Here is a 25,068-nt window from a genome sequence, read left to right as displayed (position 1 = left end):
TCACAGTTTTTTTCTCATGACCTATTCATTAATTTTTTTATAGGAGTTCACTGGACAAGATGACAGCGATCTTTTCTTGGAAGAACGGGAGAAGGCTTTACAGCAAGCACAAACCGAGAAACGTAGAGTTCAAATGACTGTACCTGGTATCCTAAACCCGCACGAAGTACCAGAAGAGATGCAGGACTAGCCCGTTGGTAAAAATTCGTTATTTAGGAATAAATTAAAAACATTTATTGTTTAGATGGATATTTTTGTATCTATGAGTTTTTACAAGCCGTGCAATAGTTTGTGTTTTGTATTTGATTACTAAAACCGAGTGTGCGCCACTGTAACATTTGATATGGGTTTCCTGTTGTTCGACCACAAAAATGAGTATAAAACACTTACTATATTGCACTTATACTGAGAAAGGTCATTTTTGAGGCTTTTGCGCTAATATGCCAATAATGAAAGCGTAGTAAACAATTGACCTGGTCTTTGTTTTTGTAACTAACTTTACTAAAAAAATTTGTATAATTGATCAGATATTGTTTTTTAATTGAGAGTGATTTTCTTTGTTAGAGAGTATGAATGGGTTATACTGGGTGTTGTGAACTTGATTAAAGTTTAATGTAATAGTTATGTAATGGATAGTTGTTTAGGTAAGATTGTTTATATAAGTTTTTCTTTAGTTTTGTTAAGGTTTTGACCAAACAAGTTCCCATTTTTGATTTTTTTTTTAAATAAAAATTATGCGCTTTTTTCACCAATTTTTTTCTGTACTTATGAATGTATTTATCTTTAATGGGCAGTCAGGTTTCATTGTTAGTTTGTTACTATTGTATGGCAGCGGATTTATGAATAATTCGGTAATACAACGCAGTGGTTACTAACCAGCGATATTTTGTACAAAATTTTCATATTCAATTGTAAAAATGTTATACTAGCTTTTAATACTGCATCTGGATGATTCACAATGCCTGCCATATGAGAAAAAATTTTAGTTCCTCGCTTAGCTAGTAGAACATTTTCTCACCTATTAATATTAATTTGGCATTTCACACCGATAATTTCCTTTAGTTTTGTGGCTGTAAATGGGCTAACGGTTGCGGTTTTACGAATTGCGTTTGCTTCTGTTTTTATAAGACTCCCATTATCACGACATTGCCCCCTATGAAAATGAGATAGCAATTAGTTACATCTTTTGTACAAATAGAATTCTGATAGTTTGCTTTGTGAGCAGTTCAGATATTTTAGAAATATAATGTATAAAACGAATTTTGGTATTTCAGTAGAACACCCTGTATATTCCAGATTTGAGCCTGTAACTCTTCGCATGTGTTTATTTTGGTAATAAATTGACGTCGGGGGTTTAGTTTTGACAATTTTGATTCAATAACGGCAAGTCATAGGAATAAGACATTAAAAAGCTGCATCTCTCGATTTTTATAATTTTGTTTTATGATTGCACTTAGGCAACAATACAATGAAAGGTACGAGCAGTTTGTAAGAGAGATTGGGATCAGAACAGCCTTTTTGGCTTTTCAATATTATTTGCTGAAGAGATGGTGATTAGCCCTTTGCCAGATTCTGGACTCATTTAGAATGTCACACACCAATGCTGGAGACACTTCTAACTGAAAGCAATTTTGGGGTAACATATTGTGATATTGCCATAAATTGTTTTCCCTCATACCTCCCCCTAACTAATAGATATACTCTGGATTGTCCACTACCTCACTAGTGTGGCTGTTCTTTTGAAGGGGGAGGGAATATTTCATGCTACACTCGATTTGGCTTTTATTACCTTATTAAAACTGCCTGTAGATGTTGAATATTTAATCCAATGTGACAAGTTTTGTTATAAAAATTAATACAAGCAACTCATTTAAAACCTAATGGAAAATCCTCTGTATTCGGCTGTAGCTAGTGTTTGCCAATTTGATAAATCACAGTGGTCTATTTCACAACCGGGGGATCCGATATGGGACAGCCAGTTAATCCTGAAACAGATACATTCGTTGAACCTGCGGAATTCACAAAAACTTCAATTTGGAAGTAAGCCAAGTGCCTATTAATTACTTGGCACTTACATTGCTTCAATATTGGGTTTATATCCTTGCGCAATACCAACAATTGTACCCTTTCTAGTGTTTTTAACCCATCCAGTAATACCCAGTTGTTCTGCAAATTCTCGACAGTGCTTCGTAAAGTATATCCCTGTTGAATATATACATTGCATACAGAAGATAATAACAGCCATACAGTACCTTGAACTCGTCCAAAAACCTCAAAATCTACAGAAACCAAAGGTACAACTCCGCCCATTTCGTATGAATTTACTAAACGATAGTATTCATTCAAATAATATATTTAGCACATTGATTTAGAACGACGCCGACGCTGCATGCGTCTATTTAAAACTGAACTACGCTTCCTACATTGTTTGGAGGAGTTACTTACATAATGTATTTATTTTTATTTTGATACGTGCCAATAAATTGTTATATCTTTAGATTTGTTTTTTGTGTATAGGTAATTGTTTTCTAATTGGTTAGTTTTTGAGGGTGGATGTGAAAAGTTCAACATTATCCAATAGGTAGGTAGCTCTACAAGGTACAGCTATACATACTTGAAAAATTTAGATATTCTCATGTAAAAGTTAGATATCCAAAATTTGGCGTTTCAGTCAGACGGCTTATACTTTTTATTAAGTTAGAGGAATCGAGGAAAAAAATGCCACTTAGTTTGTTTAAGGCGCCCAATACACAACGCACATTTTCACGGCGGATTGGAATTCTACAGGCCACATTCATATAAGAAAATTTTTTTTTCCGCATCGATCGAGACAATTTTTTCTTCGGGGCTCAAAAAAAAGGAGTGATTAACCTTCCTTTTTACCAAAAATCGACTACACCAAAAATTCTCGGGAAAGCACTTTTTCTTATTAATTTGGGTGCGTAGAATCCAAATCAATTTGTACTTTTTCGATCAGACTTCTCAATCAAAAGTTATAGACTAGAAAAGAATTCAAAGGGCTGTTACTTTTGAACTAGTGCCCAATCTTGGAAATGTTTGAAATTATGGATTCTACAGGCCACATTCTATAAGAAAATTTTTTTCCGCGTCGATCTGAGACAATTTTTTCTTCGGGGCTCAAAAAATGGCAGTGATTAACCTTCCATTTTTACCAAAAATCGACTACACCAAAAATTCTCGGGAAAGCACTTTTTCTTATTAATTTGGGTGCGTAGAATCCAAATCAATTTGTACCTTTTCGATCAGACTTCTCAATCAAATGCTGTGGGGTTCCCCAAGGGTCCATATATTAGGTCCATTGCTATTTTTATTGTACACCTCAAATCTCGGCAATTGTTTAAAGCATGCTAAATTTCACCAATACGCAGATGATACCCAATTGCACTACGACTTTCTCGAATGTAAGATCGAACAAGCGGTTGAATTCATGAATAGTGATATATGCAGAATAGTTCAAACGTCCGAGGATCATGGCTTGCACATTAATACTATAAAATCATCGGCTATGTTGTTTGGGAAGAGAAAGGCAAGGGAACGACTCAAAGATTCAGTGCGAATACGTATAAAGGACTCAACCTTACCAATTTCAAAGTTGCGCAAAAAACCTTAATTGGTGTGATAATGGATTCTGACCTTAGATTTAAAAAACAGGTGTCAGAGATGATAAAGAAAGCTTTTTTAAATCTGAGATTAAGTTTTCGTAACAGGCGCTGCATCAGTCAGCAGATAAAAAGTATTTTGTGCGAATTGCTCGTCCTTTCCCAGTTTAATTATTGTGATGCATTGTACGGACCTTGTTTGGACGCAGCCGATAAGTACAGGATACAAAAAATGCAAAACTCGTGTTTGCGTCTGATTTATGGTGTTAGGAAGTATGATCGAATCCCTCATAAATTACATGAGATAAAATGGCTGAATATGGAGAATAGGAGATTCGGTCACTCTGCTAACTTATATCATAAAATAATCTCTAGGAAGACTCCACGGTATCTCTATGAGAAGGTCGGACTGAGCTCAAATAGTAGGTACGCTGCGTTAATCACCCCTCCATTGCATAAATCAACACTCTATGAGCGCTCTTTTAGCTACAACATAGCGAAACTTTACAACTCCTTGCCGGACTCGTGTAAAAGATTGCCTCCTCTTAAATTTAAAAAGTACGTCCAACTATTCTTACTTGATAGTCAGTTGCAATAAACTCGTCAATTTGGTCTTTTTATATGAGCAAGTTCTCAGTCCTCATATCGAACCACACATTCATTAACTCGCTTTGTCAGCTCAGCATTCATCTATCGTCCTCAAGTTGTGCCGCAACCATATGCACACCAATTTATATTGTTTATTTAGAAGCCATATAGTCTTTCGTTTCAAACATTATATGTATATTTGGGAAATGGGTTAAGTGGAAGAGCGAATGCAGTTTCTGTTGATACTGCAGTCGAACTTCGCCCAATTAGCTACCTAGCATACAGAATTTGTTTTTCTTTTGTATCGTATGCATGTATTCAGTTGTGAGTAGCTAATAAAAGTCATTATTATTATTATTATTAAAGTTATAGACTAGAACAGAATTCAAAGGGCTGTAACTTTTGAACTAGTAGCCCAGTCTTGGAACTGTTTGAAATTATATGGATTCTACAGGCCACATTCTACAAGAAAATTTTTTTTTCGCGTCGATCTGAGACAATTTTTTCTTCGGGGCTCAAAAAAAGGCAGCAGACCTTCCTTTTTTTACCAAAAATCGACTGCACCAAAATTTCTCGGGAAAACACTTTTTCTTATTAATTTGGGTGCGTAGAATCCAAATCAATTTGTACTTTTTCGATCAGACTTCTCAATCAAAAGTTAGGTATAGACTAGAAACTAATTTCGAAAGAAAATTCAAAGGGCTGTAACTTTTGAACTAGTAGCCCAATCTTGGAACTGTTTGAAATTATGGATTCTGTTAATGTTTTTCTCTATAACACGAATTTTTTGTATTATTTAGTACAACCAATCTGTATTTTTCAGTTTAATGTTTTTTTTGTGTGTCATTTATTGCGTGCTGGTTAGGAAAAACAGCATTATGTTGATCCTCGCCAGAATAATAAAGATTATTATTATTATTATTATTATATTCGCCTTAAGTCCAAACCTTTTTACTTGTTTTGCTTGTTTCGATCTGGGGAATCGATCTGCTAGCGGGCTGAAAGTTATTTTTCGGATGGGCTGAATGTTACAGATTCTATAGGATTTCCAAGGATCGGAGAGAATTTCTTTCACACAAATGATTAGGATATATATATATGTTTATTGCAATAAACATCATAAAACTTTATTTTTACATAGAATTTTGGCACTAGAGCTATCATTCCTTAGTTTCACCAACTTAAAGTATGCAGCTTGCGTCAAAGCTGTAAACTTTAAAGCTCTGTAACCAAAAAACAACTGCGCTGATAAAAGTAGTAGCATCACTGATTGAACAAACACCTCTACGACATACAAATTAAAGTACGGATTAAATAGCAGAAGGCTCTGTAAAGGAAATTGCAAAAGGACGGACAGCATCCAAAACCCCGCCAATTCGGGTATCTGTAACAAGCATAGGTAGTTGAATTACTGAATTAGTACATTTCTGCGAGCAATTAGGTACCTTATCTCGTAAATTACCCTCGTAGCCCAAATATAAGCGTAATACTTCCGCAATTAAGATCGATACAATGACTGTGACCGATAAAAACTTGTACAGCTCCGAATAACAATCAAACTGGAAACCAATCGCGTTAATTAACAATTAAACCAAAACGACAGTTACATTTTCCTTTAAGAAAATTACAATTATCACAAACCAAACTGGGGCAAACACCACATTAAAGTACAGTGCCATTTGTAAAGGAAGATTAGACATAACTTCATTTTCTGAAAAGAAAGTTATAAATATAAGTAGGTAGGTACGTGTACTTCACTGAGTAGGTACCAATATTATCGTTGTCACTAATTTTGTGGGAGATTCCCGGAAACACCTTTTCTGAAACTTGTGTCACTGTTTCTTTCCAGTCCATTGTGGCTGAATAAAAATAATCAATGTGATTGTTTGTATAGGTACTAAGGGTCGCTATGGAAACCTCTTTAGTCATATCGCAAAAACAAAAGATACCTGGCTTACTTCTCGCAATGAGTGAGGCCCTCACTAATTTGACACAGTAGGTGTTTTAGAATATCAATTTGACACTATCTTGTAATATTGCAGGGCTTTCGATGTTTTAAAAGCGCAAGAGGATGATCATGATTATTTGACGATAATCAAAATTTTCGTGTTCAAATTCTTCAATAGCCAACGGGATGCTTTGGAAGTTGAAAGTAGTATAGCATCACTGATTGCTCAATTACACTGTCTTTGTTCGGAGTGGAAAACAAAAGTGTCTGTGGATTGCGTGGTCTTTAACTATTTGCACGATCTCGTCATGCCGCAGATTTACCAAAGATTTAAAACTGAAGATCAGTTTTATTTCAACAAGGCTTCAGAATTAAAAAATGTAACGTCGGAACAATTAGGAGCACCTGTCGAATGGACAATATCATTGTCGGCTGCAGTGAGTTACATTTTTGTTACCACAGCACCCTAACGGTGGTTTGCAGGTGGTGGAATTGGCGAACTTGGATTCTTATAAAAGTCCCTTGGAGAAAATGTGGTGTTTGTGTACGACGTATGACTTAATTTTTGCAGAGCTCAAAATGGCATTAATTAATGTAATTTCAAGACACCCCGGTCTGTATATCACTGCATCAAAATACTTAATCTCAAATACGTTGTAGATACAGACTCCAACATACCAGTGGTAAATAATGAAGACATCATTCCCATATTAATAACTGTGATTCTCCAATCCAAATTGGTGCACCTGCATAGCAACTTTTACTATCTGGATCGCTTCATGGGATCATTAAGCGAGAATGAACTATTTCGGTAGTTTAGCATTTTTCTTTAACGTATTTCATTGCAGGATTTTTTCAGGCATACTGTGATGGTATTTCGTGAAGCAGTTAATCGAATGAGAGAGCTATCGACGCAATCATTGCGTCCAGCTACTGTATCTCTGTGCCGGGAGATGGATTTGGTAAAACTGATTCAAATTACTGACGAAATGAATATTAAGTTGCGAGTCAAGGAAAGAGAAATAACGCCATATGAAGCTCAGCTTATCGAAGTTACCGATCTTATTGTTATGTCGACCAATCAAAACCAAATATTACCAAACGTCTGATGTTGGAGAGCATGCAGATTTGGTCTTCAGTATGATTTGAACGTTGGTGTTACTGCGAAGTAGTGGCATACTAAAAACCTTTCTGATTTTGGGCGAGATTTTGGGTATAAGCAAGTATGGGTGACCGCTAGGGAGTTGTTTGCCGTACCTAAATCTGTTTCTGTGTATTTTCAGTCAACGGGGAATACTTTTTTGACAATTCTAAGTGTTTTGCACCCTAAAATAAATAAATAAATTGCTCTATTTATATCATTAAACATGTTTTACTTTTCGATCTTGATCTAAAAACAATTGTTTTACATATTGTATTCTCTGAGAGATTGAAGCGCCGGTTTGGAACGGGGCGGTTCAAACGTACGATTTGTCTTGGTGGGTAAGCGAGTGCTAGTAACCAGGACATTATTCATCTAAAAGTGAACCCCAAGTGTTGGTTGGACCTAGAGCCCGCAATCATCATCAGTACCTACCTAATCCGCCTCGGTTTTGCAGCGAAGTGTTCATTTTATGAAAAATTTCGTTAATATACCTTTAGTAGGTATCTTTCAAACTGATTCCCTTGGAATTGCGCATTTCAAAATTTGTTGTTGCTAGCACAGATACCACCTACACACCTGCGCATGCACGATTCTGCCTAAAAGCTTTACAGCTCTTCATTTTATCTAATAATAATAATAATAACCCCCTGTGGGTTCGGGGATAGAATAGGCCCACTCTCGTCCTAGAGATCGTAAAAGGCGATCAATGGGCACTAAAAGTGACAAGTCCAGCCACATTTAGTACTTACCTGATGCCCACCTTTACTTTCCAACTCCCACATGGAATATCGGCATGCACACGACTCTATGCTACAAATACACGCCACAGATAATACTTGAAGACAACACACATAAATCATATTGGGATAGGACACTACTCACCGACAAAACTATCCACAATAATAGACCAGACAGTACACTTATATATAAAACACAAAAATCCATTTGTATAAGTAATAGAAATTGCCATTCCGAACACTATAACAACTTAACTAAAACACGTGCAGAAAAACACTGCAAATACACTGATCTCGCTCTCGAACTCAGGGGCGGTTTTTAGGGGGGGGGGGCGACAGGGGCGATCGCCCCCCCCCAAACATACTGCTCAATTGTTTTTTTATTTCATTAGGTTTACATATAATAATCGAATTAAATAGACTGTACCTACTCAGCACTGATTACCACCGCATAATAATGAATATGGTGCGGATTTATGGCATTTTGCTTATACGTTAATTTTGAATGCAGAATGTAATGGTTATTAGTTTTGGATCTATACGTTTCATGAAAAATGAAAGCGTTTGAGCCTATTTTTATTTTGCCTTTTTTGCTTTTTTTGAACAACGGCGCTTTAAATGCTTTTTGTTACTGTGCTTGCTTTGGGATAATATTTGGCAAGTTAAGTTAATTGAATGTGGTACAGGATGTTGGGTATTCGGAAATTAATGCGGCAATAGATAGTTTAACAAAAAAACAGCTGAAATTGGGTCAAAGCTACTTAAAAAAAATTCCCGCGCACCTCTGCATCTGCAATTCTGTAGCCCCCCACCCCCCTGAGTAGATGTATAAAACCGCCCCTGCTCGAACTTAAGGCACAATGGAGAATGAAATCTACTGTTACAGTTTCCATTAGGGAATGCAATACCGGGATCCCGAAATACCGGAATCCCGCAGCATTTTTGCGGGATTAATCCCGCACATAAACGGAGCGGGAGCGGGATTTGCGGGACTGAGGAATTTGTCGACCAAGGGAACGACTCTGTTATGCTTTGTTAATGAAACGCATAACGGAGAAATTATTTTTAAAATAATTGTTAAACTTTTCCAATTTTGAAAAAAAATTCAAGGGGCTGTAACTTTTGAACTAGTAACCCAATCTTGGAACTGTTTGAAATTATGGATTCTACAGGCCACATTCTATAAGAAAATGTTTTTTCCCGGTCGATCTGAGACAATGTTTTTTTGGTGCCTCAAAAAAGTCCTTTTCCTTTTTTACCAAAAATCGACTACACCAAAATTTCTCGGGAAAACACTTTTTCTTATTAATTTTGGTGCGTAGAATCCAACACGATTCGTACTTTTTCGATTAGACTTCTCAATCAAACTAGAAACTAATTTCGAAAGAAAATTCAAAGGTCTGTAACTTTTGATCCAGTAGCCCAATCTTGGAACTGTTTGAAATTATGGATTCTACAGGCCACTTTCTATAAGAACATTTTTTCTGGGTCGATCTGAAACATTTTTTTTTCGGGGCTCAAAAAAAGGCAGTGTATAACCTTCCTTTTTTACCAAAAATCGACTACACAAAAATTTCTCGGGAAAACACCTTTTCTTATTAATTTGGGTGCGTAGAATCCAAATCAATTCGTACCTTTTCGATCAGACTTCTGTTATAGACTAGAAACCAATTTCGAAAAAAAATTCAAAGGGCTGTAACTTTTGAACTAGTAGCCCAATCTTGGAACTATTTGAAATTATAGATTCTACAGGCCACTTTCTATAAGAAAATTTTTTTTCCGGGTCGATCTGAAACAATTTTTTTTTCGGGGCTCAAAAAAAGGCAGTGTAAAACCTTCCTTTTTTACCAAAAATCGACTACACCAAAATTCCTCGGGAAAACACTTTTTCTTATTAATTTGGGTGCGTAGAATCCAAATCAATTCGTACTTTTTCGATCAGACTTCTCAATCAAAAGTTATAGACTAGAAACCAATTTCGAAAAAAAATTCAAAGGGCTGTAACTTTTGAACTAGTAGCCCAATCTTGGAACTGTTTGAAATTATGGATTCTACAGGCCACATTCTATAAGAAACTTTTTTTCCGGGTCGATCAGAGACAATTTTTTTTTCGGGGCTCGAAAAAAGGCAGTGTACCTATAATCTTCCTTTTTTACCAAAAATCGACTACACCAAAATTTCTCGGGAAACCACTTTTTCTTATTAATTTGGGTGCGTAGAATCTAAATCAATTCGTACTTTTTCGATCAGACTTCTCAATCAAAAGTTATAGACTAGAAACCAATTTCGAAAAAAAATTCAAAGGGCTGTAACTTTTGAACTAGTAGCCCAATCTTGGAACTGTTTGAAATTATGGATTCTACAGGCCACATTCTATAAGAAAATTTTTTTTCCGGGTCGATCTGAAACAATTTTTTTTTCGGGGCTCAAAAAAAGGCAGTGTATAACCTTCCTTTTTTACCAAAAATCGACTACACCAAAATTTCTCGGGAAAACACTTTTTCTTATTAATTTGGGTGCGTAGAATCCAAATCAATTCGTACTTTTTCGATCAGACTTCTCAATCAAAAGTTATAGACTAGAAACCAATTTCGAAAAAAAATTCAATGGGCTGTAACTAGGGAATGCAATAGCGGGATCCCGAAATACCGGGATCCCGCAGCATTTTTGCGGGATTAATCCCGCACATAAATGGAGCGGGATCCCGCGGGATTTGCGGGACTGAGGAATTTGTCGACCAAGGGAAACGACTCTGTTTGCTTTGTTAATGAAACGCATAACGGAGAAATTATTTTTAAAATAACTGTTAAACTTTTTTCGTTAAAAATTTACTATGATTTTTGAGGCACTTTAGAAGTTCGCCTTTTTGTGCTTTACAGGTGAGGTTTTTTTGAGTTCTAAGTTAGGCTGAAGGTACTTTTTTGTTGAATATTGTGATAATTAGCGATTTATTTTAATACAGAAGTTAACTGCACAAAATTGCTTATTTGCCAATTTATTTAAAATTTTGCGGGATCCCGCAAATACCGGAATTGAGATTTTGCTGCGGGATTGCATTCCCTAGTTCCCATCATTATTATATGCGTACCAAATTTGGTTTCAATCGGTTCTGATGGAAATGCGAGAGCACAGACAGACCGACTTGATCGATATTTTGTATGATTTGGATTCTTGGTGCTTCACAGCGTGTTTAAGTCATTTTTTACCCTAATGCAATATCTGCGAGTGGTAAAAAACGATTCAATTTGCTGTAGTATTTCAGAAAAAATTTCACGTGGTTTCCTTAGTAAAAAACTGTTAGCTCTTAGCGGCTCAACAGCTTTTCCTGTCGATAGCGTTATCCTCTTTGAAACCACTTCAGTAAATCCTTTGCCAAACTAATTCTTTGGAGCGTTTATGCATTAACCCTTTGTTTTTAGGATGTGAGGTATTAAATGCAAAAATGTACCTAATAAAGTTTAATATCAAAATGTATTATAATTTTATTTGCCGCTTAAAAATATTTCCACAGCCATCTTGGGCGTATAAAATAACATCCTCATCAAAGCCAGCCGCCCTAACTGGAATTTGAAACGAAAATTTCAGCACTTTCCCTCCAAATACCCACGCTTTAAGCACCATTTCGTCGTCTTTCCGTCGAATTTCAATAACTCTTATACCGACAATTGATCTGACAACATTACTAGCTGAATCATAGCAAATGGACACTTGTCTAGAGCTGTCTACGTTCTGGAACCACCTAAAAAAGAAATTAAGTATGGTAGCAGGAACGCGGTTACTGTACTTGTGGTAGTAGATGATAAATAGGGCACTTTTTGACCATCCAGAATAATCTGGTGTAATTTGGGAAGCGTCTGTGCAACGGTAATCGCAAAACCGCTGTTCGTTAGCGACCGCCAAAAACACATCGTCAATTTGTCCAAAGTTAGGTCCCATTATGCCAGCCTCGGAGTGGCCCAAATCGAAGGTATGGCACAATTCGTGAAGTACCGCCCCCAAGCTGGCGATGAAGCAACCGCCCCAAGTGTCGCGCGAATTGCTATAGTTCATTAATTTAGTTTTATCCACTAAAGTATTCTTGCACAGTTTTCCGTACACGCCATCCAAAGTTTCAGGCCACGTGTACAGGCAGCCAGTGCTGAGCAAGGCTAACCCATCACCTCCATACGCGACATAACCCTTAACCAACTTAAGCATCTCCTTGTACGGCATACCTTCGTAGTAACCTTCCCCATTGTAAACACTGCAAGATAGAAACGCAAGGTACTTTCTGTTGTCACTACCAATACCCGAGGACATAATTTCACGCGCGAAATGATACCACAACTCCACTTGTGTCATACTCAGCGCGTTCTCCACGTTTAGCTTACTATGCCATGTGAGACAATCGACCTCCATTTCGTAAGACCTCCTCTCCATCCCAACCTTAGCGAACTTATAACCGAAAACGCTCTGCAGCAGCTTGCAGACCGCTGTGATTCGCTTACATGCACTTTCTGGCGAGTTTACTTCACCGGGAGGCGCCTGGAACCTGCCATCGTGGCCCTCGCAAACAATGTATAAAGGCAAAACAGTGAAACTGGACTTACGTCGTTTGTAGTGCAGCTTTACACTAATGGAGAAAGAGCAATATTTAAAGGTAAACTCGTTACTGCCAGCGTTCAATTGCAGAATACATTTAAAAGAATTGTCTCTTGTATTTGTCTCAATGCCCCTTTGGGGCTCACCTGTCGCGAAAACGGAAATTTGAGAAGTGCAGGTCTCGGCGTTTTCGATGAGACCACTGCAAATGATTGCTGAGTAGGTGAAGGAGTCTCCATCGCTTAGGTTGTCTAATGTTATAGTGTGATTGCAAGTTGGTGTTTGGTCATGCTTGAAAGACTGAAAACAAATAAATTAAAATTACACTTTCGATACAAATAAATTACCAATGTTCTATATTAATAAATTTTGACGTCATAAGCAGGGTTTTTTTCTTTTACTAATTTTTTTGATATAAAATACATAAATCCAGAATCTTTTTTTGCAAAATATGTACCTATATATTTAGTAAATATCTACTATAAAGTCCCTCTACTCCCCTCCCCCCTCAATCCTCTTTATCCTTGGTGATTGTACCTCTTTTCGAATATGTTGCAGTACAATACACAGTATATCAAACTATGTACATATAAAACTTTCTATTAAACAAATCAAATACCAAAAAAATATTGGATGCAGCTACATTTCTTGAACAAATTAATCTCTGGATTCGAATTCCATAATTAAATATGAATGAGAAAAGCATAGACATTATACCATTGTATATGTATATACAATGATTATACATATGCATAATGCAAGCATTGATCGAATCAATCCTTGTGTTGCACTCTATTGAGTAAAATTATAACTACCAAAAGGTTATATTTATAAATTTTGTATAACTGCATCATTATTATTTAGTAAATTTAAAGTATGGGGTCACTATTCTCGTGTTTAATAACTAGGCATAATGAAATAAAATAATGTGAAGTAACATACCATTAAAACTACATATAGAATGTAATTGATGAAGAAACTGTACGCTCGCAGAGTAACTGTGACTCTTTTTCGTCCCTAGATGGCGGGTATTGTCTCGATAGACCGTTTATGCATTGATTACGTTTTCTCTATACATCAACTTACCTTTTTACATGCACAGTATATGTACTACCTTACGTCCCATACTCAATAACGCTGATGACAACGGACCCAAAGATTTGACGGTGTGACTATACAAATATTTCAAATAAGTTGAAATTTATTTCACATACTTAATAGTACCTATAGTGACGAATAATAAAAACTTGACAAAAAATGAAAACAAAATCTGTCATAATATGTCTACATGTATTGAAATAAATAATTATATCAACTAATAAAAAGATTCGTTCAAAAAGGGCCTTTTTAGTAAACCCAGTCGGCGATGGATGAAGCTTTCCAAATTATCGTATTTAAATTCTATAAAGTATTGTTTTCATAATGGTTTCCGGAAGCCTTCGTCGGAATATAGGTAGGGTTTTTGTTGTACAGATAGCTGACCTAAGAATTACGCAGTTTCTGAAATCACCACTACGGCACTACGCATTTAAAAATACACTCTCGGTCGTTGCGTGTTTACTACAGCGAGGGTTCCTATTGTTTCAGGCACTGATTTAAGTCGTTAATTTTCCTGAAGTTTTCCGCGATCTTACAATAAAAAAAAGGACGAAAACAATTGGAAGCAAAAGAGACTTCTCCGATTTAACCGAACGAATATTTTCCATCTGTAAAGAATAATGAAGCATAATATATGTATTTGTACTCTGTGTATCGCCTTCCTTCAGTGTTTCAGAGCAAGAGAAATTGCATGAAACCTTACTACTGAATTACATTTGAATATTCGATCATTATCATTATTACTAGTTTTTATAATTGCTACCACCAATTTTTTTATCCCAAACGGGAACAGAGAAATACAGTGTCGTATTTTCAATTAAAAGTACCTACATTAACATTAATTATTATACATTCTATTTTAAATTTTTTAAACCAATATACATATAGGCACAGATTAAATACAATCTGTGATATAGGGTACCAATTTATGGTTATAGAATCTTAAAATGAAGGCACTCGTATAGTTTTCGTAATTATTAAATAAAACACAATTATACAATTTTCTTAAGAGGAATTTGTGTATCATGTTGAATCTAATATAACCTCCAATTTGAATCTGATCTTGACTGTCGAAAAGCGTTCGGTGCGTTCTACACCCTCAATTTATAGAATTCCAAATGTACCTAAATGCAATAAAAAGCTTCGGTCATTAACAAAAATGTTTTAAAATAAACAAAAGGCTCAAAATTTATTTTGGGATTACATCCCCAGAATTCCAAAAATGATCCCCACTAACCGTGACTGAATGGAATATTGAATTAAGGGGTTTACCTAGGTTTTTGGGGATAGATGATTACGTTTTGGGTGTGCTTTCTCCGACTTTGTAAAAAATTGTTAATATTTTTACCTCAGAATAGCGCACCCCTATGTCTAGTAAGAATTATTCTGAATTAGCTGAGAAATGTAGAGGGTATTTTTGTGGTACCTCTTTAGAAAATGTGTGCTTATATAGTTATATTACTCCGAAGGCCGATTAGAGGTGAAATACATCAATAATTTTTCCAAAATTGCTCTACAGCAGTTATATCATTATTACTTGATTAGAGTGTACGTTTCTAGCATCGAAAAATACCACTTTTCAATTTATTACAATGATTCATTATTGTCTATGCGAATAAACTGGTCCGGGGAGCAATCTGACCTCGAGTTTATCTATCAGAACATTAAACGTATTTTGGAAATTAGTTTCTTATCGGCTTGCGACAAGTGTGCGTGTGACGTGTTCTCCAATGCTTCCTTCTGCTGGACGTAACAAACTGTTAAAGGTAAGATTTTAAAAAACAAAATTGTCGTGTGTTTTTCCCTTATTGTTACAAGATTCACCATCTCGTTCAAGAATGTAATTAATGAAAACTTGTATCAAAATTCGGTTTTTTGAGTTTGCCAAAAACCGTCACTACATTGCGAGCGTTGCAAGTTAAATCCGTTTATTCGCGTTTTTCCTCAAGACAGGGAGATTTTTCTTTGACTAGTACTTTCATAGAAAATTGTGCTTGCTAGTTTTTGCACGCATCTTCAAATATTTGAGCATCATTGCCTCAAGAGAACCACAGTCCACTTTCGCCCTGTACGAATTTAATCTAAAAAAATGAGTCTTGTTCGCGATATTTTGTATGAATGGTTCACAATCAAATTATCCTTCGCTGATTGAGATTCGCCTTATAATTTTAATGAACAAAATGCGGAATTGTGCGCTTAACTGAATACCATGGTATAATAAACTGAATACTGAAACTCTTGTGATCGTTGAAGTAAGTAACTAAAGTTGAAATTAGGTAGCACACAAAAAAAATTGAAGTTTTATTGCAGTTTTTTGGTTGTCTTGCTGCAGTGTTTGTTGCAAAGGCAATCAATAGTCAGGCGATTTCCTTACGATAGGTAATTGGAATTTGCCTTATGAAGACACTGTAATAGACTTTTTGGTACAGGTACTGAATAAATTTCAACATTATCGCTGAAACCGAGGAACCTCGGTCGAACAAATGCCAACTTTGAATTTAAGAGCGTCCACGTCAACGTATACCACTTCAATTCAACTCAATTTTCTTATTATAAACTGTTATAATATTTCAGAGGTTGGTTGAATTTAAATCCACGGCACTTTTATAACAAACGTATATTTATTTTACTATACAAGTGACCATATCTTAAAATTAGTGCACTTTTTGAACCAATTAAAATCATCATCAGAAGCTAAAGTACCTAATACCTACCTAATTAATTATACCCACTTAATTAGTTAGTACTTAACTCAATAGTGGGCAAAATACAATGAACGTCCTGTATATTGCATTCAATAGATATTTGTTTACCACTTATTTATATAATGGTTTATTTTCTACCCTATTACTAATGCAAATACAATAGTATTTTTCTATGTAAAAGACGAAATAATAAGGGATAGATCATTCCTTTGGAAACTGCTGAACGCACCAAAAAATGTTGGTGGTATAAATCAATAACAAATTATACATTGTGCTATGATTGTATACTGCCATCTCTATCTCAAATATTTTCGGAATTCATAATAATAATTTGGTGTATTTAAAATGGGTACAATGCACAATAATATAGTACCTACCTACTTTAACTTAGTATACTTACATGTCATGATTATAGTATTTAAATGCCAAGTCTATAATGTACATTTTAAATAAACAATTTCAACCAGCAATTTCCTTTGTTTTATTTCTGGTATTATATTGATGTTCATTTTTTAAGACTATTTTTACTTTTGAATTGACGCATGACAGGATTCTTGAAGTATAGTTGCTTTATGCTATACATTTTGGTTTCCTTGTATAATAGTTCGGTTGTATTCTTTGTTGAATATTAATTTCTTTTATGCACTACTTCCAGGTTTCTAAGAAGCGTTCGTGATGCCGATCCCCAACTGGCAATACCATATTCAAGGAGTGATTGTACCAGGCCATAATATATGATTTTTAGTCGGTTAATATCCAAAATAGGTACGTAATTTTAAAAGTAGTTATTTTTCATAGTTTTTACGAGAGAATTATAAATGATTCTGTACGTTATGTACTTCTTTTTGTGATCATTATTATTTACATCTTTTTTCCAGATTATTAGTAACTTTTGTTTTTGTTTGCTTGACTGAACCAATCCGTCCCTTATCCTTTCGTTTCTCTTAAAATCACCAGGTTTTATTTTTATAAGCGTCGTTGCTTCTGTGATTTCAGATGTTATTTTGCTTATAAGGAAATCTGCTGATTGTGCAGGCTTCATGTTTATCTAATCCTTTAACTTTACTTATAAACTTTACCTTTAAATCTAAAGTAAAGCAAACTCTTTTACAGTATTCTTTTTACTCCTTTGAAGAATTTGAAGAGTTTTGTGATAATTGGGTGTAACTTTGTTGAAGTTTATGTTTGTTAGTTTCGTTTGTCTGACTGTTTTTTTACGTGTTATATACATTTTTTACCATGACAAGTGTAAGTGTACCATCACAACAGCACAATAAATATTATTATTATTATTAATCATTTCGAAAGGTCTTTTCTGGCATTACTGGTAGTTTAGATGCTAATTTAATAAATTTCCGCGTACTAGGGGATTATATTCATTTTATTCTCAGGATTACGCAGTTTGTTTACTACGATGGTTGAGTAGTGATCTGTTATATCAGTTTCAAGAATAACTGGAATATAATTCTCTTCTCCGAATCTATTTTTTATGAATATACTATCAAAACATGAATTAAATTGATTGTGCACCCTAGTAAATGCGCTAATAAGCGAAGTATATCCAGTTTCGCTAAGAATATTTAGGTATTCATTAACGTAATCCCAATTGTCTAGGAGGTCTATGTTGATATCCCCTAAGTATTACAAATTTGTAATCCGAAGGTGTTGAATCTGATCTTATCATTGAAGAAGTAAGGCCATGTTGATGGGGGTGTATGTATATATGGCTAATATTGTAATAAGTTTGCCTGAACATGTCAATTTTGCTTCAATAGCTGCAGTGTTACCTATATCATAGAGTTTACTCTATGCCTATATGCAATATTGTGCTATTGTAGTTATATTATTCTTTTATATACATTATGATACGGTCACTTTGATTAATGTTACCTTGGTTATATATATTATATGGTTGCGAGTTGATTATTAATTAGATAAAGGCAAAATCTAACAAACGAACAAAAATTCAAGTATTTACTGTTTTTGAGGTACTAAAATGCACAATATTTGAGTAGGTATATTAGATTGGACACCGATTTTTACATTTCAATAAAATAGGCATATATGGATCTAAGAAAAGAAAACTTAGTTCTTGTTTCTAAAGGCCCTTTGAAAGACCGTATTGTTCGGAGTTCTTCTAACCCAACCCCCAAGGCTTGAAGTGAAACTTTCTTTTAGAAGAGAATCTTGAGGCATTTCTTGTACTAGTAGGTATAATCATTCTTTTACTCTGACACTATGCTGTGTTTGTTAAAACGGTCCACTTTATATTTATACCTGACTTGCATAAAAAGAAACAACTCCAGGTTACTACAGGTAGTCATCTTGAGCTGATGACCTACAGGTTAATTTTAAATCAGTTGTGTAAGCGAGTAGGAGGAGTGCCTTAACCTCTTGTCATACGCATGCTGTTACCAGCAATTTAAGCATAATGGTACGTTTAGACTTGTTATTTTTCTTTGTTTATTCTGGGTAGATATCCAGTTACTTCATAAGTTGGGCATTAGCATGATTGTTTAATGAATACACAATAGACAGTAATCTTCTTATATGAGGGTGCTTCTCAAATTTTTATCCATAGATGGTGTTCTGCTATAGATTTTGGACAAGTCCAATGAAAATTTTGCAAAATTTGTTTGGACAAAAAAGTTCATTAGCCGAATTTTGAAAGTATGTTATTGTACAAGACATCAACAAGGAAATTGAAAAGTTGCTAATTGCGCTGATCTGGATATTGACATCTCGAAATATTTATAAGCGGTGCTAATAAAATACAAGTTTTCTGCTTTAATAAAGACAAATGCATGAAAGTTTCCAAAATGCGTGTCAGTATTACGTCTTGCGTACTCGAATTTTTACCTTTACGTGTAAAGTCCTTACATTCTAAAATCCCATGCTGTACCGGAAAAGGCCAACGACCGGAGTGCGAATGATTTTCATTTGCGATTTTTTATGCAATACTCGTGTTGACATTCACATCAAAATTAATAGTCATTTCGCGCTCGTTTCTTTTCAATTAACCTTTAAATACATTATTTAAGTTTTAAATAAACTATATTATTACATTTACACACCTTTATTTATTCCGTACGTTTATTTACGAAAAATGCAAATTTTTGCAATCGCACATTTTTAATTGGCGAATAATTAAGAAACGGGCGAAGAGGTGTCAATCGTCTGACGAGGTTAATTGTATGCTGATTTACAGTGTGATCTCATTACCTTTTACCAATTACCCGAATAGTTAGTTCCCTTCACGTAAATTAACTCGTAACAGAATGTTCCGCTGATTTAATGTTCAATTCTAAAAATAAAAATGTGAACGTATTCTTATGTAATGATCGGATGTCAAGTCTCTATAAATGGCATTTTCCACTTCTGAACATTGTCCACAAAGGTACACGTTTTTGCCCTGCCTAGAATTTTTCTGTTATTTGTTAATTATGCTTGCTGAGAAATGGGGGGAGAATTCACAAATTCAGAGCTGCCATTTCAAAAAGAATCACGGATTGTAATTGGTAATTTTGATTAAAATCAAAAATTGTACAAACACATCCATTTAGATAGCTGGGGGAAGGTTAATGATTAATAAAAGGTTTACCTTATAACCATCACTCCCGCACCCCCACTTTAAAATTATAATCTGCCTAACAGAAATACGCACAAAATCAAATTTTGATGGTAAATGAATTTTTTTCTGAAACTACTTTCGTCTCTAAAAATGTGATTTTCCTCTCTAGTGAAGAAAGTAAAAAACCATTGCTGCGTTAATCTTAATAATGACATTTTGTTTAGAACTGAAACATACTCGTATCTAGATTGCTATGTGTTAAGCTTCACTATTGCATACGATTATTTTTCAATTTTGATTGTTAGTACTATATTATATACCCAGATGTGTGTTTTAATCCAATAAGGGTGGTTTCTTATTGAAGGCAACAAAAACCCGAGGGATTATGACGCAGTTTAGTGCTACATACACCGTAGCTATTTTTTGTACTCCAGTAAATGGCTACAGCAATTTTAAGTTAACGTCCAAATTTGAAAGAAGAAAAAACTGTATGATTGTAGAATTTTAAGATGTAAGCTTTTAATGTTACGTTTGTTACGGTAGAATTAAAATTTCATATTAATTTAGAGTTTCTCGTACAAAACTACGGCACAGAAATGATCGTTTAAAAGCCCCAGAAGAGGATTTATGAGGAAATTATTGCCTCCCAAATTCAACTAGTTATCAGATAAACTCCTGACTGGACTTTCCGACTACTTTTAATATAGGTAGTCATTGCAATTATTTTTGGTCATAGTATAACATTTAGAAATGCCCTCTGGCGCCTTTATTTTGAACCCGACGCAAAACGTGTATAAAACCTTTTCTGTAATTAACATTTTTTCGAGCATTTTTTATTCTGATGCTTACTTTTTGAGAAAAATGCAAATTTAGAAAAATAAAAGGAATAGTTTAACTTTTCAATTGAAAACTTCTCAAAAATAAAGAAAATCTCAAAAAATTGCAATGAATTTTTTTGTAGTTTTTAAAGCTTGCCAAATATTTTAAGTTATTCGCATTACTTATAGAATACTTAGCATGCGGGGGTTGTAACTTTCGAAATGCCGGTGAACATTTTTATTTCTTTGATAGATTATGTTTAAATAATCTATAAACAACCCTTAAACTGCCCTTGAATAATAAAATTCCTTATGCCTTAAGCCTGCCAAATATTTTAAGTAATTCACACTATAACTTATAGAATACTTAGAGTGCGGGGGTTGTAAATTTCGGAATACAGTGAACATTTTTATTTCGTTGATAGATTATGTTTAAATAATGTATAAACAACCCTTAAACTGCCCTTCAATAATAAATTTCCATATGATTTAAGCTTGCCAAATATTTTAAGTAATTCACACTATAACTTAGGTATAGAATACTTTGAGTGCGCGGGGGTTGTAAATTTCGTAATACAGTGAACATTTTTATTTCGTTGATAGATTATGTTTAAATAGTGTATAAACAACCCTTAAACTGCCCTTGAATAATAAAATTCCGTATGCCTTAAGCCTGCCAAATATTTTAAGTAATTCACACTATAACTTATGGAATACTTAGACTGCGGGGGTTGTAAATTTCGTAATACAGTGAACATTTTTATTTCGTTGATAGATTATGTTTAAATAATGTATAAAAACCCTTAAACTGCCCTTGAATAATAAATTTCCGTGTGCTTTAAGCTTGCCAATTATTTTAAGTAATTCACACTATAACTTATAGAATACTTAGACTGCGGGGGTTGTAAATTTCGTAATACAGTGAACATTTTTATTTAGTTGATATATTATGTTTAAATAATGTATAAACAACCCTTAAACTGCCCTTCAATATTAAATTTCCGTGTGCTTTAAGCTTGCCAATTATTTTAAGTAGTTCACACTATAACTTATAAAATACTTTGAGTGCGGGGGTTGTAAATTTCGTAATACAGTGAACATTTTTATTTCGGTGATAGATTATGTTTAAATAATGTATAAACAACCCTTAAACTGCCCTTGAATAATAAATTTCCGTGTGCTTTAAGCTTGCCAAATATTTTAAGTAATTCACACTATAACTTATAGAATACTTAGACTGCGGGGGTTGTAAATTTCGTAATACAGTGAACATTTTTATTTCTATGATAGATTATGTTGAAATAATGTATAAACAACCCTTAAACTGCCCTTGAATAATAAATTTCCGCATGCCTTAAATAACTTTGAAAAGTGTATGCGAAGAAGTGAAAAAAACATTTTCAAGCCATTGTGGCTCTTTTAAACTTTTGACATCCTCAATAGCCCTGAAGATGGTTACGGAGCAAAACCAAAATACCACGTTTTCGATTCCCCGACCAGCCTATATGCACCTCAAATGTCGTTTAAATTGGTTCAGGCGGTTTTTAGTTATCGTTATCGTCAAGCTAAAAATTACTTTTTTTGTATACGCCTTGTTTGCTTCTTGTAAAAATCCGTAAATGTCCATTGGTTCACTTCCATAGTAGTTGCGTCAAGTAGTAGCGTTAGTAGTATCAAGGTAGGCATTATCCTGGTGAGGGTTTATACATAATTTTCGCAATACATATATTCACAAGTTACATTACAATTTAGGGGATGCTTCAGAGACTGTGACAGTCGCTTAAAAGTTTAAATCTATCTGCTTATGGATGTATATGCTATTTATGATGGAAAGATTGGGACTACTTTCATCGGCTGGCACCAAAAAAAAGTCATCCGCAGGCAGTAAGTATACGTAATGAACTTTTTACTCGTAAATTAATACGATCAGAGAATACAATACCATCCAAAGTGTGAAATTGATAAATTCACTTTACAACACATTTGACATTCAGATCTCCGATTATATTTCATTCACAATGTAAAACGCAATGTTAATTTATGACCTTTTACGTAACTTCAATACCCTATAAATATAAAATATTACCTAATAATAATCACTCTTGATATAGCGATTTAATATTGATTAATTAACTTTATGATTTGCACGCGCATTGTGTGTTACAAGCTGCGAAACTGCCTTCGCGTACCTCTTACGTGATTAGGTAATAAATAAATGAAATATGAATACACCAATTTCCCTTATTATGCATCAATATTCTTCCTGATTTAGCCTCTATTCTTCTGTTCTGATATCCAAGGAACCCTTTACCTAATCATTGTTAATGGTTGTAATTATTTTCAAAATCTATCTGCTGTTCGTCTATAGTCAAATTTCGCAAACCCTTAGATTCGATTCTAAAATACAATTCAACTAAGAAACGTAAGATCAGCAATTCCAGCTGGTCTTTCTAGGATTCCTCTAAACCTGAACAGTTCACGAGTTGAATTTATTATAAAGACCAAGTGGTTCCAAGATGAAGCCTTGGGGCACCCCCGATGACTCTTTGGATTATCTTAGGGGTATAAAATGTCGAGGTGCTTTTTGATATTCTGAACTGCAAAGGAGAGTCGCATCCCAGGTGCAATGCAATAACGTGATTGTGGTTATATGAGTAACTAATAAGTAGGGTAGAAACGAAATCAATTAAGCTACGGATGGAGTAGCATGTCTTCTTACAATTATGTAAACTACAAAGTCTCATTGCAATGTCGGTCATGGAACATAAAGAATTATTTCAATTAACCGTAAAATCGGCATAGTTCAACACCTACAACCTTTGAAGAGAGCGATACTATCTACTCTACGGTTGATTTTAATGTCCGCCTGTGCCCTAAATCCTTTACTCTAAGCTATCAACAATCTAACAATTTTTCTACCGACGAATGTATTGTATTACCCGGCGTAAATGCAGCATGCAATATAACAGAACTAATCAAGCTGCATTTCCTTGTACAGATATTTAAAGTGTTTAAGCGTTGAAACAAGTAAAAATGAGATTAACGATAAGCCCAATAATCCACAGTCGCATGTAAATGTCTGTTGTATGTCTGACTGTAAGTGCATGTTCAGATTGTCCGATATAGATAGAGGCATTACACAGGTGTGTTCCCCTTTATAAGATTTATTAAACGGATATCCCCCGCAAATTTACAACTAATGATGCGAAAATAATCTTAATTTATGTTACTGCAACTCTTGATTGAAAACCATTTTAGCAACACATAGCGTGTTTCCTTTACAGTTACTTTATATAAACAATTTTATTAATGGCTTTTCAATAAAGTGCCTCTAACGGATAGTGTACCAGTTGAATAAAAATATGTGCTTTATTATGATGGCATTTAGTTGGGATTAGCTTATATGGGACAAAGGACAAGTAGATAATTCAAATGCGTATAATTAGTAATACTTTTGCGTATTTTGAGCATTTTGAGTAGCTGTAAATAGTACAAATTTTTATGTTAATTGCGTGTTCATTTCTAGTAATTTATTTAAATTAATCAATTGATTGTGGAGCAAACTTGTTCACTGCATTTGCGTCAATTTTGATTAAGCAAATTAGAAAAACAAGAATTGGGGGTATGGGGTTGCGCAAGGGTCTGCCTTGGGATGTTTTTATCATTTTCGTTTCGTTTTATCCTCATCATCCTCATAATAGCTTCTCGCCCGTAAACTCAAAACGTATTGTAATATATACGATTGGGCAACTAAAACAAGAATTATTATACAAAATCCATATTCTTATGAGAGTAAAAGAAACTGACGAATCGGGAATTATATAAAATTAATTGTAAGGATTATGCTCATGCATACATATAGTAGGGTGGATCGAAAAAGGCGAAAAAAAATTTTTTTTTAAATCTCTTGTCATAGTAAAAAAGTTGCGAGGTTAGATCTGTTTTTTTTTTAATTTTTAAAAAATTTTTAGCCGCACCCCCAGAGCTCTAAAGCATTTTGTTTTCAATAGTCATATTTTTGATTTGTCATTGCAAAAAAAAGATAGGTACGACCTCACTTTTAACATTACTGCTATTGCGGATTGGGTCAAGGACAATAGTCATATTTTTGATTTGTCATTGCAAAAAAAAGATAGGTACGACCTCACTTTTAACATTACTGCTATTGCGGATTGGGTCAAGGACAGATATACAGTCACGCATTCTAATCCCCCCCCCCCTCCCCACCCATTAGTGCCCTGGGTGCGCGTCAAACTAT

General features: G+C 34.6%; 5 protein-coding genes and 1 long non-coding RNA gene across 8 annotated transcripts in view; 3 read left to right on the top strand and 3 right to left on the bottom strand.

Moving 5' to 3' along the window:
* The first annotated feature begins 17 nt into the window (after positions 1 to 17).
* Positions 18 to 1,260, top strand: LOC116176996. Its single transcript, XR_004146577.1, has 2 exons — positions 18 to 197; positions 245 to 1,260. It is a non-coding gene; the product is annotated as an uncharacterized LOC116176996 (long non-coding RNA).
* Positions 1,261 to 1,806: 546 nt separating this feature from the next.
* Positions 1,807 to 2,423, bottom strand: LOC116176995 (acylphosphatase-2-like). The gene is made up of 3 exons (XM_031495848.1): positions 2,253 to 2,423; positions 2,076 to 2,202; positions 1,807 to 1,985 (listed from the first exon to the last, which is right to left on the bottom strand). Exons 1-3 carry the CDS (start codon positions 2,308 to 2,310, stop codon positions 1,871 to 1,873), a joined length of 300 nt encoding a protein of 99 aa, XP_031351708.1. The 5' UTR covers positions 2,311 to 2,423; the 3' UTR covers positions 1,807 to 1,870.
* A 2,902-nt stretch (positions 2,424 to 5,325) lies between these two features.
* On the bottom strand, positions 5,326 to 6,378 carry LOC116176226 (transmembrane protein 17-like). The gene is made up of 5 exons (XM_031494707.1): positions 6,167 to 6,378; positions 5,978 to 6,115; positions 5,816 to 5,919; positions 5,654 to 5,767; positions 5,326 to 5,592 (listed from the first exon to the last, which is right to left on the bottom strand). Exons 2-5 carry the CDS (start codon positions 6,060 to 6,062, stop codon positions 5,326 to 5,328), a joined length of 570 nt encoding a protein of 189 aa, XP_031350567.1. The 5' UTR covers positions 6,063 to 6,115; positions 6,167 to 6,378.
* On the top strand, positions 5,834 to 7,477 carry LOC116176883. 2 transcript variants are annotated; one of them, XM_031495697.1, is made up of 6 exons: positions 5,834 to 5,947; positions 6,103 to 6,203; positions 6,251 to 6,593; positions 6,640 to 6,769; positions 6,817 to 6,967; positions 7,016 to 7,477. In XM_031495697.1, exons 2-6 carry the CDS (start codon positions 6,118 to 6,120, stop codon positions 7,263 to 7,265), a joined length of 960 nt encoding a protein of 319 aa, XP_031351557.1. In that variant the 5' UTR covers positions 5,834 to 5,947; positions 6,103 to 6,117; the 3' UTR covers positions 7,266 to 7,477. The 2 variants fall into 2 exon arrangements, with proteins under 2 accessions (XP_031351557.1, XP_031351558.1); XM_031495698.1 differs by having other exon boundaries at positions 5,906 to 6,203.
* A 4,012-nt stretch (positions 7,478 to 11,489) lies between these two features.
* On the bottom strand, positions 11,490 to 13,631 carry LOC116176640 (putative zinc metalloproteinase YIL108W). Its single transcript, XM_031495294.1, has 3 exons — positions 13,561 to 13,631; positions 11,822 to 12,918; positions 11,490 to 11,776 (listed from the first exon to the last, which is right to left on the bottom strand). Exons 1-3 carry the CDS (start codon positions 13,561 to 13,563, stop codon positions 11,512 to 11,514), a joined length of 1,365 nt encoding a protein of 454 aa, XP_031351154.1. The 5' UTR covers positions 13,564 to 13,631; the 3' UTR covers positions 11,490 to 11,511.
* Positions 13,632 to 15,388: 1,757 nt separating this feature from the next.
* Positions 15,389 to 25,068, top strand: part of LOC116177511 (cytochrome P450 306a1) — a 73,684-nt gene continuing 64,004 nt past the window's right edge. Inside the window, exons 1-2 of one of the 2 annotated variants that reach the window (XM_031496500.1) lie at positions 15,389 to 15,482; positions 17,077 to 17,186. Coding sequence is in view for 1 of the 2 variants with exons in the window: in XM_031496499.1 (XP_031352359.1) it covers positions 18,853 to 18,855 (3 nt within the window). In the remaining variant the exon portion in view is untranslated. Of the gene's footprint in view, positions 15,483 to 17,076; positions 17,187 to 18,802; positions 18,856 to 25,068 lie in introns of those variants that run through there. The other variant, XM_031496499.1, reaches the window with a different exon arrangement.

The sequence above is a fragment of the Photinus pyralis genome, unplaced genomic scaffold, assembly GCF_008802855.1.
Source record: "Photinus pyralis isolate 1611_PpyrPB1 unplaced genomic scaffold, Ppyr1.3 Ppyr1.4_LG7, whole genome shotgun sequence".
NCBI classification, from domain to species: Eukaryota; Metazoa; Arthropoda; class Insecta; order Coleoptera; family Lampyridae; genus Photinus; species Photinus pyralis.
The sequence above is the reverse complement of the archived record's forward strand: the minus strand, read 5'-3'. Positions and strand labels throughout refer to the sequence as shown.

Coding starts and splice junctions, on each gene's coding strand:
- LOC116176883 (XM_031495697.1), top strand. CDS start 6,118: ATGGAAACCTCTTTAGTCATATCGCAAAAACAAAAGATACCTGGCTTA. Junction 6,594..6,639: donor CAATATCATTGTCGGCTGCA/GTGAGTTACATT, acceptor GGTGGTTTGCAG/GTGGTGGAATTGGCGAACTT. Junction 6,968..7,015: donor AGCGAGAATGAACTATTTCG/GTAGTTTAGCAT, acceptor GGATTTTTTCAG/GCATACTGTGATGGTATTTC.
- LOC116176226 (XM_031494707.1), bottom strand. CDS start 6,062: ATGGACTGGAAAGAAACAGTGACACAAGTTTCAGAAAAGGTGTTTCCG. Junction 5,768..5,815: donor TAATTTTCTTAAAGGAAAAT/GTAACTGTCGTT, acceptor ATTGGTTTCCAG/TTTGATTGTTATTCGGAGCT. Junction 5,593..5,653: donor AGGGTAATTTACGAGATAAG/GTACCTAATTGC, acceptor TGCTTGTTACAG/ATACCCGAATTGGCGGGGTT.
- LOC116176640 (XM_031495294.1), bottom strand. Junction 11,777..11,821: donor TTTATCATCTACTACCACAA/GTACAGTAACCG, acceptor TTTCTTTTTTAG/GTGGTTCCAGAACGTAGACA.
- LOC116176995 (XM_031495848.1), bottom strand. CDS start 2,310: ATGGGCGGAGTTGTACCTTTGGTTTCTGTAGATTTTGAGGTTTTTGGA. Junction 2,203..2,252: donor GGTTTTTGGACGAGTTCAAG/GTACTGTATGGC, acceptor TATATTCAACAG/GGATATACTTTACGAAGCAC. Junction 1,986..2,075: donor AAACCCAATATTGAAGCAAT/GTAAGTGCCAAG, acceptor TATCTGTTTCAG/GATTAACTGGCTGTCCCATA.